A 14,683-nucleotide genomic window follows, 5' to 3' on the forward strand; every position below is an offset into this window, starting at 1 on the left:
TACAAAAGAATTGTAAATTATATCCTTTTGAGAAACAAGGTTTCATTGACGCTAATTTAGTAATAAATCCTTTAGATATTATCGATAGATTAAATTGGATTAATCCGTTTGTTCCTTTATTGTGTTGCAAGAAATGAGCTCTATGATATGAAATAATGATGATACATGTATACTTATAATGATATAAGAGTACTTTCAATATTAAATGCAATACAGCTGCGCCTTGTTTTTTTAATTTGCCCTTATTTTTTAAAAAAAAAAAAGGTGTTATGGGCTAAGACGTAACTTTAATTTTATATATACAATGTTCTGCGCATGAAACGCCTCATGCAATTCATCAAATCTTTATTTATAAACTGGCATTGGCTTGCTACCATTTTGTTTTAAAAAAATACTTCTTGTCACGATCATATATAGCTTACTCAGTTGTAATATGAGTTTTCTTTTGTCTTAAATCCACAACACGCATGTTGACTGAATAGAAATACAATGTACCATAACTTATTAAATAAAAAAAAGAAAACCAAGAATATTCTTCACCCGATAGCTTATTGTTCTGTTTATAAAAGAAGTGGGAGAGTTTTATCTATTTTAGACATTTGTAACTTTTAAATGATATTTGTTTGATAATTATTTTTATAGGGCTTTTAAGACAAACAAACATATATTACGCATTTACTTGAAAAATAAAATAAAAAATCAGTATAGTAGAGCAACAGAAATACAAGATGAAAGGCAGTTTTTTTTGAAGTATTTATTTTGTTGATGTTATTTCAACGTTACTATTGTAAAAAAAAAAAAAAAAAAAAAAAAAAAAAAAAAAAAAAGGAAAATTACAGAATTCCTCACATTACAGACAAAAGTAATAATATGCATTTTTTTTATGTCAGACATAAATTACACTGCAATCAACAATATTTATTGTCTTTATATTTATTTTACTTTCTTCCATTTATTATTATATTACAAGGTGTTCTATAAAAGGCGAAACTCTCGGTCCACCCATATCCGTTCCTACTCTAGACCTGTTTTTTGACCTTGGCCATTGATAACTGAATCAAAATCAAGTGTATCCAATATCGCGCTTCTTTGATATATTCGGATAAGATCCGTTTGTTGTGCTAATAGATGTGGCCATAAGTGGGCAATTTCTTTTGAGAATGTCATAGTATTAGTTTTTTGATCTGTATCACACTATAAATTCATTTTCAATTCAGTAGTTGTATATACAATATATTACAGATGCTATATACCTTATCAATTTGTAGTCTACCAAAAAAAGGCAAGCTAAAAATATTCTGTGAATTATAAAGGCTTATACAGTCATCTGAAAACTGAATGCTGCCTTCACTCTTTTTTATTATTAATAAAAATTACATACTAATAAGAGAGAACTTACATTTTTTATCTTTAATGTAATTGATTTCAATGTTTGTGACCAAATAATAGTTGAAGGCATAGTATTCTTTGAGTGTTGTTCATCAATAGCTAATTGATTTTCAAGAAACTGAACAGACATAACAAAAGAAAGAAAAAGCACTATTTTTTATTTTTCAGGGCAACATCGCAGCTTAAATAGGAGTTCGGTCCGTGTATGCAACCATTTAAAGAAGGTGATACAATCACGACAAGATCGGGGACGAAATTGTTTTTTCCGCTTTCGTTTTTATTGTAAAAAAAGTGTATTTAACAGACAATACGTTACATGGTTAGAATTTCTAATAAATGATGTCAATATAACAAATTCAATACTTTGTTTGTTAAGGCTTACCCAGTCTTCAGGTATTTTTTGTGCCCATCTAAACTTCTCAAGTAAGGTTTTACTAAATACTTTTTCCAAAGGAACATTGTATTTTTTACACCAAGTAACTGAAATACGAGGATCAATATAATTTAATTTTGATGTACCCAAGGCAATCTGCTTATTTTCTTCTCTATCTGTTGTTTGAGTCTTGATAGCCGCAATACGCTCATCCATTTTTTCAATTTTTAAAATAGTCTTTTCAGCTGTCATGGAAGCCTTGGCTTCAATCGTAGCCGCCTTACGTTCATTAGCCAATTTTTCCAATAATAAATCAGTTGCTTTCAAGTTTTTAGTCAGTTCTGATTCGGGTAACAAAGGTTGATTTTCAGCAGCCAGTTTTTCATTTTGCTTTTCAAAGCGTATCTTGACCTTATCCTTTTCTTTAGCTACCAAATCCTTTTCGTGTTGTATCATCCATTCTTCTTCTAAGTCAGATTCGGAATCAGCATAAGGACCACTTTTTTTAGCCTTAGGGTCTAGATCATATAGCGTCTTTCTGAGCTTCATTCGTTGATATTTAATGGCACGAATACGATCACCCATTTTAGAGATTTGTTGTTCATGGTTTTTGGAGGCTGCCTTTTGGTGATTACATAAAACAGCGACTTCACGATTAGCACGATTATAGGATAGGAGCTTATCGGGAATAGTGTCATTTTCATTTGTCAACTTCTCCAACTGTTCTTGGAAAGTAATGGATGCGTTGTATGTACGAAACACTTTGGCAGATAAACCCTTCATACAAGTGTTCAAGTATTTGTTCAACCCTGTAGTCTACCAAGGTATTACTATTATACGCTTTAATATATTATATTGATTACTTACCGTTAAACGATCAAATATCATGTGCTCAGGACCCACTTGCTTTTTAAATATTTTGATATTCTTGTAGACCTGAGGATCTACTTCAACTGTATTTTGATATCGAATAGAATCTTTACCCAGAAAATCAAAATGAAGGATATTTGGTGGTTCTAATTCAATGTGCTCATAACGAAGAGAACAACAACCGACTGTATCTGCTTCATCTTCACCTTTTTCATTACCTGCTCTTAAAGCTAATCTATCAATTAAATACATGGCTGTAGCTCTTTGTCTAGTTTCACTAATCTTGTCTTTTAATTCTCTTGTATAATTTTCACGAATTGTTTTAACGTATTTCTACATATTATTATTATTCATATGAAGCAAGTCAACATTTGTATATAGTTACCTTTAATTCTCTTGCTTTTTCAAATTTTTGCATATCACTTTGACCTTTCCAAGCAGAAGTAGCAGCTAAAAAGACATACTTGATAGACCCATTCACATTTTCTTTCCAAGTAGCTAACCAAGTAGCCGTTTGATCATGGACAATACCACCCCATTTATGACCCTTAGGAGGTTCAGGTATTTTAGCATTAAGACCCAAATTCAAAGTAACTTGTTCTGGAAGCACACGAGTCTTTAGTTTGCCAGTCTTTGGATGACTTCCTCTACCACGAAAGAGACCTGGAGGTTCGATTCTAAAGTTACCAACCTTTTCTTTACGTCCATCAACGATCGCCGTCATAAAAGGCTCTTCTATCTTTGCCTTTTCTTCTTTAAGTTTCTTCTTATGATATTAGTATATAAAGCGGTATGTGTTTTAATATATATTATTTACCAGCTTTTCTTGTTTACTCATTTGTTTCTTGGTCTCCTTTTCTTGTTGAAACTTTTCAAAAATAGGTCTGAAATCGCATTTGCTAAACTCTTTAATGTCTGGGTTCTAATAAAAAATAATTCAGTAAAATAATGATCATTGTGATATCTTTTTAACTACAAACATTTGGATCCTTTTTGAGAATTTGCAGCCAGTCATTAAAGAAATTTTTTTGAAATACAGGATTTTGAGCATGTTCAGTTTCTAGTAAAGCAGCAAAGAAACTAGCAACTTCTTCAGCTTCAGGAGAGAGTGTGATTGGTTTACCATCGTATTTCATTTTTACATTGTGCGGTTCATATTCAGGAGGAAATAAAACACCATTATGTTCAAGTGTAGTCCATTTAATAGAGTCATCTTCTGCAATACCACTTTGATCTTGTTCTTCCCACCATTTATAAATATCTTTCTCTTCTTCTTCCTTTTTAACCTTCTTTTTTCCTTTCTTATTTTCTGATTTTTCTAATGGCCTTTTCTTTGACGGTTTATCGATGTCCATTGGTTCTGGTTTAATATTCTTTCTCATTGCCTAACGAGTATTATATTACTTGAAATACAAATAATATATTCTATGTATCTTACCAGTGGTATTTCATCTTCACTATCTAATTCTTCTTTTTTAATATCAACATCATTATCAGTGGTAGTAATAGGTTTTTGCTTTTCAAGAGGTCTCTTAATTTGACGTTGAGCGAGAGGAATATCATCATCGTCACTACTATCACCAGTCACTTCCTTTTTTACAACGCGTAATTTATCCTTTACATCTGGCTCATTTTTAATTTTCTCTTCCACTAACACAATTATTATTATTTCATATTGATTCACTTGAAACATTTATCTTTACCTTTAACTCTTTCTGAAAGCGGAATTTCATCATCACTTACCGATGCACTCATTTTTTGTGTTGAAGAAAAAAAGAAAAGAAAAAAAAAATTATTTACAGTATTTTAACTTGAAAATGAAACATTTTTATTTTATTGGATGATCTGGGATTAAAAAATAACGATTTTAATTTTTTTTTTTTTTAGACAAACTGAAGGAATGATATTGAACATAATAAAACTTTTTTTTTTTCTTTTTAGTTGGATATCAGACTATTTCAAATAAATAACTCAAGACATCTATTCAATTAATTCAAAATACCTAATTCATCCTGTTCAGTTTTTTTTTTATTTCTTTTTTAAACAAAATGTGTTTGATTCTTTTAAAAGACATTATTCATAATCATCATCATCAGTATTCTCGTGTGTTACTTGTTCATACAGGTCATTATCAGATAATGCGCCATGTCTACATATATCAAATGTTATGTATAAAGCCATGCTTGTACCGTTCATTATACCTTAATAATACATCTTCAATTGACTCTACATCAAATCTATATCCAACTTCATCCATAATCCTTACAAGGTTTGCTATTAATATTCCTCCTTGATAAGCTAAAACAGTAGGTGAACCAACTAAATCAAAATCCAATTCAATAGCAGATATTCTAATAAACTTGGCTAATGTATATTTCTTTGCCAAAGCAATTAGATATTCATCCAATTTCTCACAGGCAGGGATTTGCTATAAATAAATATACTAAGTGGCTATACACTTTTTTTTTTTTTTTTTTTTTTTTTTTTTTTTTTTTTTTTTTTTTTTTTTTTTTTTTTTTTTTTTTTCCGCTATCTTACTTTGCTGTAAATATGAACAATGATGGGCACAGTTTTCCACTCATTGTCAATAGCTTCAATATAATTATCTGAGTTAACATCACTCACATATCCAAACACCTTTTGCTTGCTGTCTCAAGAATCGATTATTGTTCCTCAAATTTTTTAATTCATTTAATCTTTTTTCTCTATAGACCTTGATCACTTCTTCATCGCTATCTTCTTCTTTATATTCTAGTATCAGCTCTTGTTGATCCTCTGCAAAAGTCGTTGTCATGGGCGCCTTTGCTAATATACGCGCATTGTATTCTTGGCGTGCCTTCTCTGTAGACTCTGCTTTTATTCTTTGATAGTAATCATAATCTGCTTTAACTCCTTTAGGGCCCGTCTGAGGTCCTTTGCTTCTTATCGCATCTCGTGAGAGAGGAGCTTCCTATTTACAATTATACACCAAAACTCTACTTTTTGTAAGTGATTGCACTTACATCTTTAACATCTTGTTCTTCTTCATCAGTTTCTGGTTCAATTCTGTCCTTGTCATCATATTCTTCTAAAGTGCTATTTCTCAATTGTGCTAGCAATGCGTCCTCCATTACTGTTTATAATAAAAGAAGGAGAAAAGATACATGAAAACATCGGACTTTTTACTTTTTTTTTTCTGTTCTCCCTAATGCATTTGCTAATTTTGTCCACAATAATAAATTGAAAACATAGATTAAATCTATCAGACTAAGTTGTTCTCTTTCAATATTATCACTTGACTCATAGCAGTTGTTTATTTGAAAGAATTGAAAAATACCTTTATACAAGTACAAGGTGTGCTTTTAAAAATGTATTATTTATTCAAATATTTCAGGGCATTGCTGTGCAAGTTCGACTACTTTGTTGGCTAATTCAAGATCTTTTGAAGAGAATGGTTTTAGTATAAGCGAAAACGTAAAAGCTGCTTAGTATTTACCAAAAGAATCGCCAAGATTAGTTGTTTTAAATTCTCTTATCGTAAAATCAGGTTCAACTTGTCCAATAACTTCCACATATTGAGTTCCCCACTGGCTTTCCTATTTTTATCTTATTTGTAACTTTTTCCTTTAAGGTTCGTTTCTTTTTATTTTCTTACACCATTTAATTTAATTAAAACATGACCATGATCTGTTGCTTCTAATACTGCGGTATTAGCAGAGAACTACGTGAAAAAAGGAATTAGTCAAAGATCTACGTTGCTTTTAAGCTTTTTTACAGAAACAATTTTTCCTATTAAACGAACAGTTTTGCTGACATATTTTTCTCGAAGAACTGAATTCACTTTAGGTGTAGGCTTTTCCATTTTATACAGTCAATTTTTTCAAAAAACTCCTAAAAGCAAAGTAAAGCGTGAATCGCGTTCTATTTCAACCTTAAATTTTCCCAAAAAAATAGTCACACGCTATAGTTTGGCCAATAATAAATCAGCCTGATTAAAAGCTACTTCGTCAAATTTGAAGGGTTTTGTTCTTAACGAACCATTTAGATAGCTATTTCTGTAAATCTGTATACCATAAGCAAACCTTATATACCAATAGATGGATGTCAGCTATTGGTGAACACACTTTATTCCGAAATTATTGGTATACTTTTGAGAAAAAAAAATTCGTACAAATAAACAGAAAAAAGGATGCAAAAATAAAAATAAATATGGTATAGAAGCAGGAAAAAACTTTGAGCAAAAGACAGAATAAGGATAATAGCAGTATTGAGTACATATAACAAAAGAAAAAATCAGCAAGTAGAAAATAGATAATATATCAATGCATGAAACTTATCAATAACTCGAAACCTACATTCAACAATAAAAGGAGCAACAACTGAACGTTAATAAACAAAGTACCAAACTGTTTAAGTTCAAGCTTACCAAAGTGTACTCAAGGTAAAACAGCGACAACTGTGTTGGAAATTATAGGGTTCTAGGAAAAATTGGTCACTCTTCATTCTCTTCAAATCTTCTTCTAGTTAGGCCTCTTCTTTCAGCCCAACACGCTGAAAACTCTCTGGTATTTCACTATTTAAGCGAAGGTTACGAACAATATGAATCATATTTGGGCATGCTACCAAATTCTGATTCCATAAACGTCCACGAAGCTCTTCAACACCTGAAATGTTTTGCACAGCCACTTTGTAATTTTGATTTGTATATCTAAGAGACAAAAAAAAATACACATGGCCGAGATACTGTGCTCAACACCTTGATTTTGTCAATCCTGTGGCATATTTTACGAGATTCATGGGTGATCCAGCACACACTTGGAGCTATCCGTAGAATATGTCGTGAGTTCCTTATGTTTCGAATCTTTCCTCCTGTATCGTTCGATATACTTTGTTTATCTTTTACAAAAGGCAGATTAGGCATTCTGGATCCATCTGTTCAGCAATTGGCGCTCCAATTTCGTTGATTAATTCCTTGGGAACCCTGACTTGACAGCTCCCCAATACTATAAGACTTATGATCAGAATGTTTCTACAAATAAGTAGCCATTGTTCATGACAGTTATAGTAATTTTTGCAAGGCAACTGATCCTTCTTGATTTTCTCCTGCGAGTAGAGACATCTTCAATATTGTTGCAAACCTTATGAGAGCCAGAATGATCACGAAAAAAGAGCTTACAGTATTGATGAACAGGGGTTGAGCAGACTTGATGTTGATAAAAGACATATTCAGCTTATGACTATAAGCATTGCGAGCTTTGCTTCAAGAAGTATGCCCTATAGCAGCATTAGCAAACCAAAGACTAAGCTCTTCGATGTTTTTGAAGATAATTTCAACATTGGTCTCCGTGTACTACGAATGAGCGGAAGGAGTTGCTCCTTTTTTAAAGTTTTTGCTGACACTTTCAGTACGTATCACTGCTTGTTGCTGTGTAATGAAAAGAAGGACTGATACGTAAAGTTATACTAGGTTTCTATGGAAGAAATAATGAGTATACTGGAGGCTTTGAGATAAGAGCACGAGCAGGTGTTAAAGGAGATTAGTTTTGAAAAACAACAGTGCCAGACCTTCACTGCTTGACCACGTGCAACCTGGAATCATCCGCTTAAACGAAGTTACAGTGCGGCTGATAAATATTGTCGTTTTGATAAAATTTATTATTGCTTTTTATAATACAAAATAAACAGAAAAAAGACAACTTAGTTTGTTTAAATGTTATATTTATTAAAAATCTAATTGAGCGCTAAAAAATAAAACAAGTGTCCACCCGGACCAGATCAATCCGTTTGGAGATTTGTTGTTCAGGAAAAACCCCTTCAGGTTCAAGGGTAAAAATGAGAAAGGAAAGTAGGATACATAGAGAGACATACGAAGTTAGTTGAATTGTTTCAGTCATTTAATTGGTTTTTGGCCATGAGGTGTCTTGCACGGAATGATTGTATAATGTTGTAGTTGATCTAATTCATGGAGGATAGAACATATAAAGGGCCATTGACAGGTCCAGGAAAAAGCAATACTAGAGGGAATAAATGTGCATGTCGGAAGCATATTCAAAAGGAAAGATATAGGGCCAGCTATTGCTTCAGGCATACAGAGACGGCGATGCATATTTAGGCAGCTGATGGCATGACGTCTTGACAGGTTGTTGTTGGGATGGTAAGGGCAGGGTTTGGGAGCTCCATCTGGTAACCAACCAAGGCGCCATCGTATATACCAACTTCTTTCTTCATGAGTCATTGGTAGCCACAAGATAGGGTTGAGAGTGATTGGACATTTATTTTTCTAATTCTGACAATTATTTTTGACTTTCCGATATTTATTTTTGAGAAAACGCCAAATTCCAAAGGTTTGACTGTATTGGTTTCGCTTCTTGTCCAATAGGCGGAAAAATAAGAGCCCGACCATAGTTCTTCACAACTTTTTTGTTACTTTTTTTTTTTTTTTTTTTGATTTGAAAAAGTAAAAAAAAAAAATGGATGAATTAGAACAGTTGGAACATTTGTCACTCGTACAAAAAGTTGTTAGTGAACTCTATAACCACACAGGATTACATGAGAAAGTGCTAGGTACAAATTAAATTTTCTTCTTGAACTTTTCATAATATTTTTTTTTGTAGCTGAATTCATAATACATTTACATGATCAAGCTAATGGTTCAATTTCAACCTTCAAAAAATTGCTTAAAGATGCTGATGCTGATTTTCCAGAATCCTTCATTGAAAACTTGGATCGAATTATTAAAACAATGAAACCGAAAAACAGAAAATTTAATTCTGCAGAAACTAGCATAGACGAAAAAACACAAGCCTTCCCTGGCTTGGCAGTTCAAGATGATCCAGAATGGCAAAAGAAAAGAGAGGAAGATATTGAAGTGGCTGACGATATGTTAGCGCAATTACAAGGCATTTCAAATAACAGTAGACACAGACATGAGAGAAGTTCTTCACCTGATAACAGAAGACATAACCGTAGACGGTCTCCGCGACGATCAAGTCCATACAGACGCTATCGGTCTCGTTCACCTTCACCCAGTCGTCACCGTCGTCACCATGAGAGCAGCAGTGGTAGAAGAAGATCAAGAGAGGCTGAGAGAACACGTAATCCAGATCGACCTTCTATACGACAAAAACCTAGTGTTACAGGGGGTGGCATCATGGTAGAAGACGTACCCTCTCGATCAATCAAAAGAATGTCTTCTCCCGAACGTTGGGAATTAAAACAGTTAATTGCTTCGGGTGTGGTTGATCCAGCAGATTATCCGGAGCTTAATGAAGACCTTGACTTTCATGGAAGTGTAGAACCCGAAGAAGAGATTGATGTCGAAGTACGTGAAGAAGAGCCACCTTTCTTGAGAGGACAAACAAAGAAATCTCTTGATCTGAGCCCTGTCAAGGTCATCAAAATCCCCGATGGTACATTGAATCGCTCAGCTTTGGCTGGTGCTTCATTGGCAAAGGAACGGCGAGAATTGAGGCAGCAGCAACAGCAGCAAGAGATGGATGCTGTACCTCAGGATGTGACTACACCCTGGTTGGATCCCATGGCCGGACCTGCTGGAAGGCAATTTGCGCAGGATGCTAGAGGTGGCTCGAGACCAGAGCGCGTATCAGAATGGAAAAAGGCGACTTTTAATAATGCAACTAGCTTTGGTAAAGTCACTAACTTAAGTATCCAAGAACAGCGAGAGTCTCTTCCAGTATTCAAACTTCGTTCTGATCTTATCAATGCTGTGCGTGAGGCAAGTAGAAACTAAAACACTTGTAAAATAAGTAAACAATAATCATTGTTTCTTTATAGAATCAAATGCTTGTTGTTGTGGGAGATACTGGTTCAGGAAAAACAACGCAGATGACACAGTACTTGGCAGAAGAAGGTTTTGCAAACAATGGCCGAATCGGCTGTACCCAACCTCGTCGTGTTGCTGCTATGTCAGTAGCAAAGCGTGTAGCAGAAGAAGTGGGTTGTCGTGTAGGACAAGAAGTAGGTTACACCATCCGTTTCGAAGACTGTACAAGCCCTGAAACACGCATCAAATACATGACAGACGGTATGCTCCTGAGAGAATGTCTCATTGATCCAGCGATGTCCCAATACTCTGTTGTTATTCTTGATGAAGCACACGAAAGGACTATTTCAACTGATGTGCTTTTTGGTCTATTGAAGAGTAAGGGATTTGGTCTTTAATTGCTTATGATATGCTTAACTAACACTTTCTAGGGGCGGCAAAAAAACGACCTGATTTGAAGCTTATTATTACCTCCGCCACTTTGGATGCTGATAAATTTGCCACTTACTTCAATAACTGTCCCATTTTCACTATTCCTGGTCGTACTTACCCAGTTGAGGTCTTGTATACAAAGGACCCAGAAAGTGATTATTTAGATGCTGCTCTTATTACAGTGATGCAAATTCATCTTTCTGAGCCTCCAGGAGATATTCTTTTGTTTTTAACTGGTCAAGAAGAGATTGACACGGCAGCGGAAATCCTATTTGAACGTATGAAAGCATTGGGTAACGACGTGCCCGAGTTGATTATCCTTCCAGTCTACAGTGCTTTACCTTCTGAAATGCAATCGCGTATCTTTGATCCTGCACCACTTGGAAGTCGTAAGGTTGTGATTGCTACCAACATTGCTGAAACATCAATCACCATTGACGGTATTTACTATGTCATTGATCCTGGCTTTGTCAAACAAAACAAATGGGATGCAAAACTTGGTATGGATTCATTGGTAGTTGTACCTATCTCTCAAGCGGCTGCCAGACAACGTGCCGGTCGTGCTGGTCGTACAGGCCCTGGTAAATGTTACCGACTCTATACCGAAGCTGCCTACCGTAATGAAATGCTGCCAAATACAATACCAGAAATTCAGTTGCTCAACTTGTCAATGACAGTACTTACGTTAAAAGCAATGGGTGTAAATGATTTACTTCATTTTGACTTTATGGACCCTCCTCCTGAAAATAATTTGATCCAGGCCCTTGAGCAACTTTATGCTCTTCAAGCTTTGGATGATGAAGGTTTATTGACTCGTTTGGGTCGTAAAATGGCAGAATTTCCTTTAGAACCTCAGCTGTCAAAGATGCTTATTCAATCGGTTGACTTGGGATGTTCTGAGGAAATTTTGACCATTGTTGCTATGTTGACTGCTCAAAATGTCTTTTATCGTCCTAAAGAAAAGCAAGCTCAAGCAGATCAAAAGAAGGCTAAGTTTCATCAGCCTGAAGGTGATCATTTAACTCTATTGACTGTTTACAATGGATGGAAAAACAGCAAGTTTTCTACTGTATGGTGTTTTGAAAATTTTATTCAACAACGTAGTATGAAGCGTGCACAGGATGTAAGAAAGCAGTTACTTGGTATTATGGACAGGTAAGAACTATTTTATCAGCTATGTATGACTGTTTGTTATTGTTACTGACACACCTTTTTTTTTTCAAAAAAAAAAAAAAAAAAAAAAAAAAAAAAAAAAAAAAAAAATTGTAGATACCGTCATGACATTGTATCTTGTGGTCGCAATTATACAAAGGTCTGTAAGGCATTAGTGTCTGGATATTTCAGAAATGCAGCTAAAAAAGATCCCCAGGAAGGATACAAGACACTGCTTGAAGGTACACCTGTTTACATCCATCCTTCTAGTGCATTATTTAACAAGGGTCCTGAATGGTACGTGTTTTAAAATATTTTGAGTTTATTATATTTATATGTGCTTAGGGTTATTTATCATGAAATTGTGTTCACCTCCAAGGAATATATGCGTGAGGTGACTGCAATTGATCCAAAATGGTTAACTGAAGCAGCACCTACCTTCTTCCGAATCGCAGATGCAAATAAAATTTCTAAACGTAAAAAGCAAGAAAAGATTGAAGTAAGTATTGGCTTTATTTTTAAAATACACGCAAGTGATTTCTTACATTATTTCTTGTAGCCATTATTCAATCGATATGAGAAACCTAATGAATGGCGTCTCAGTAGGGCCAGACGTGGTGGTAGAATTAGTCAGACATTTGGATAAAAAATAATTGTAGTTATTGCTTTTACAAAATAAAGTATTGTTTATTTTTGTACTTTTCTATTGATATAAATATAATAGTAAATAGCAGGCGCACCAGGTTTGTCATTTTCCTGATGTACCTGAATAGGTATTTTCTTTTCGGTTTTCCAGTAAAATGTCAAAGATGGTGATGTATTATATATGCGCTCGTTGGAGAAAGATATGGATATCCAAACAGCATTTATAGTTGTTACTTGCAAAACTTGATCAGCAAGTTTCTTTGTATTTGATTGTGAATTATCATCGCTACAAGCAATGGTATCAACTAAGCTTTTATCAATAACAGCTGTATAATTTTCATGAGGCAAATAGGATATCAAATTATTCAAACAATCACCGGTGTACCAAGAAAGTCCAGAATAATCTTTTTGCTTTTCTTGTGTCACAGCTTTCATCCTTCTAATGACAGTTTCAGCATAATCAATATTTACAATTTCCTTGTAGCCAGCATCTGACATGTCAAATGGGAGCTCTGAATTACCACATCCTATTTATTGCTGTAAAAACCACTATTCGTTTCTTGTTTAGCTTCTTTTTATTACCTAAATGAAGTATCTTTTCGCTCTTATTCAAGTAAGTCTCAACTTCACTTTGGATGTCTTTCCAAGTTAATAACCATTCAAAATGCTTTTCCTTTTTGAAACGTGATTCCCAATAGTCTCTCTCGTGAAATGGAACTGCATTGACATTGGTCATTACCAAAATACACAAAAAAAAAAACATTCAATTAGCGTGATTTTGAACAGTAAAAAGTCACGCACGGAATGAAATGCATGAAGTCGTTTATTTTTCTTTTCTAAACTCAACTTTAATATCACTGATACCCACAGGTTCTCCTGACTACAAATACACTTAATTGATAAAATCAAATAAAGTGTTTTAGTTACCTTTTCATCATATTCAGCCCATTCTCCCTCAGAAAGATCAATATCATTAAAGACAGTATCGGATTCTGCACCTTTAGCAAACCATGAATCCTAAAATAAGGAATATCATCGTATTAAAGATTTAAATCAAATTTTCTTGATTACTTACTCTTGGTTGGAAATCAACTAATTCTAAGCCACGACAATCGAATTGAGCAATTTGTTGAAACTTTCCATTTTGTTCAATATTGTACTTTTTGATTTTAAAGGAAAGGTCAACTCTATAAGGTCAAAGAAGTGCAGGATATTAAATGGATTCTAATTGTGATCATGTATGTTATACTTACGTGCGGTACCTTCACGCTTACAGAATTTGCAACGCATGACTAAACTAGCAGACCCTCGAGAACCGCTAATTTCATAGGTATCCTATGAATTCTGTAACGTTAATAAAAATGTATAGTTTGGATGAATTAATTAACTTGTTGGTTGAAGGAAATCCAGTTTTCATCAACTTCATGACAACTTGTACACTCAACCTTATACAGTTTTAGTAACATAAAGCAACTGCTATCCATTATTAACTATTACCTTAAAATACCATTCGCAATCATCAGTAGGAGCAAGATCAGTAACGTTTTCGAGATCTGCCTTTATGTATAAGCCTAATTTCTAAAAATAATTCAAATTAGAGATACAAATTCTATACTTGATTTCATTAGATACTTGCAACCATTCAAAACACGATAAAAAAGTATAGCTTTTTTTTTTTTTTTTTTTTTTTTTTTTTAATACTTATTCAGATGCCGACGTTGCGAGCAGTATTAAATTTTTCAATGAAACTAGAGAAAATAGAAGCACAATGAGAGCTAATGAGACTTGAACACAGCTGAGAGTTGAACATATTGCTGAAGGAGAAGGCCATCATGGAATGGTTAGCCTCGTTAAGATAACGATTGAGCTCTTGTGTTCATGATGAATATGGCGTATCATCGGACTTGCATGGACTGCTGCATGAGAAGGCCAAAAACTTTTGAACCAAAGTCATATTGCCAATGAAACTGCCATATGGCAAGAACAGTACGTACAATGATTTCATGGCTGCCAAGCAAGAGGTCTTGCGAGGGATGAATGGGACAAAGATATGATCGGAG

The 14,683-nt window shown here is 34.1% G+C and overlaps 6 protein-coding genes across 6 annotated transcripts; 1 reads left to right on the plus strand and 5 right to left on the minus strand.

The window, feature by feature from the left end:
• Nucleotides 1–1,709: 1,709 nt before the first annotated feature.
• RO3G_10265 (uncharacterized protein) lies at nt 1,710–4,387 on the minus strand (the record flags this gene model as incomplete). The annotated part of the gene is made up of 8 exons (XM_067664850.1): nt 1,710–1,718; nt 1,772–2,578; nt 2,630–2,965; nt 3,018–3,395; nt 3,450–3,554; nt 3,613–4,017; nt 4,071–4,282; nt 4,336–4,387. The coding sequence occupies 8 exons, from the start codon at nt 4,385–4,387 to the stop codon at nt 1,710–1,712; spliced, it is 2,304 nt and encodes a 767-aa protein (XP_067520951.1).
• A 318-nt stretch (nt 4,388–4,705) lies between these two features.
• On the minus strand, nt 4,706–5,742 carry RO3G_10266 (uncharacterized protein; the record flags this gene model as incomplete). The annotated part of the gene is made up of 5 exons (XM_067664851.1): nt 4,706–4,781; nt 4,834–5,060; nt 5,171–5,269; nt 5,346–5,582; nt 5,635–5,742. The coding sequence occupies 5 exons, from the start codon at nt 5,740–5,742 to the stop codon at nt 4,706–4,708; spliced, it is 747 nt and encodes a 248-aa protein (XP_067520952.1).
• A 354-nt stretch (nt 5,743–6,096) lies between these two features.
• RO3G_10267 (uncharacterized protein) lies at nt 6,097–6,473 on the minus strand (the record flags this gene model as incomplete). The annotated part of the gene is made up of 3 exons (XM_067664852.1): nt 6,097–6,207; nt 6,267–6,332; nt 6,387–6,473. The coding sequence occupies 3 exons, from the start codon at nt 6,471–6,473 to the stop codon at nt 6,097–6,099; spliced, it is 264 nt and encodes an 87-aa protein (XP_067520953.1).
• A 662-nt stretch (nt 6,474–7,135) lies between these two features.
• Nucleotides 7,136–7,532, minus strand: RO3G_10268 (uncharacterized protein; the record flags this gene model as incomplete). Its single annotated transcript, XM_067664853.1, has 2 exons — nt 7,136–7,296; nt 7,400–7,532. 2 exons carry the CDS (start codon nt 7,530–7,532, stop codon nt 7,136–7,138), a joined length of 294 nt encoding a protein of 97 aa, XP_067520954.1.
• Nucleotides 7,533–9,081: 1,549 nt separating this feature from the next.
• On the plus strand, nt 9,082–12,624 carry RO3G_10269 (ATP dependent helicase; the record flags this gene model as incomplete). The annotated part of the gene is made up of 7 exons (XM_067664854.1): nt 9,082–9,175; nt 9,226–10,350; nt 10,431–10,772; nt 10,826–11,981; nt 12,096–12,275; nt 12,324–12,477; nt 12,538–12,624. The coding sequence occupies 7 exons, from the start codon at nt 9,082–9,084 to the stop codon at nt 12,622–12,624; spliced, it is 3,138 nt and encodes a 1,045-aa protein (XP_067520955.1).
• Nucleotides 12,625–13,446: 822 nt separating this feature from the next.
• On the minus strand, nt 13,447–14,248 carry RO3G_10270 (uncharacterized protein; the record flags this gene model as incomplete). Its single annotated transcript, XM_067664855.1, has 6 exons — nt 13,447–13,503; nt 13,551–13,640; nt 13,699–13,810; nt 13,873–13,958; nt 14,121–14,194; nt 14,239–14,248. 6 exons carry the CDS (start codon nt 14,246–14,248, stop codon nt 13,447–13,449), a joined length of 429 nt encoding a protein of 142 aa, XP_067520956.1.
• Nucleotides 14,249–14,683: the final 435 nt, after the last annotated feature.

Source organism: Rhizopus delemar, genomic scaffold (genome assembly GCF_000149305.1).
Source record: "Rhizopus delemar RA 99-880 supercont3.8 genomic scaffold, whole genome shotgun sequence".
NCBI lineage: Eukaryota > Fungi > Mucoromycota > Mucoromycetes > Mucorales > Rhizopodaceae > Rhizopus > Rhizopus delemar.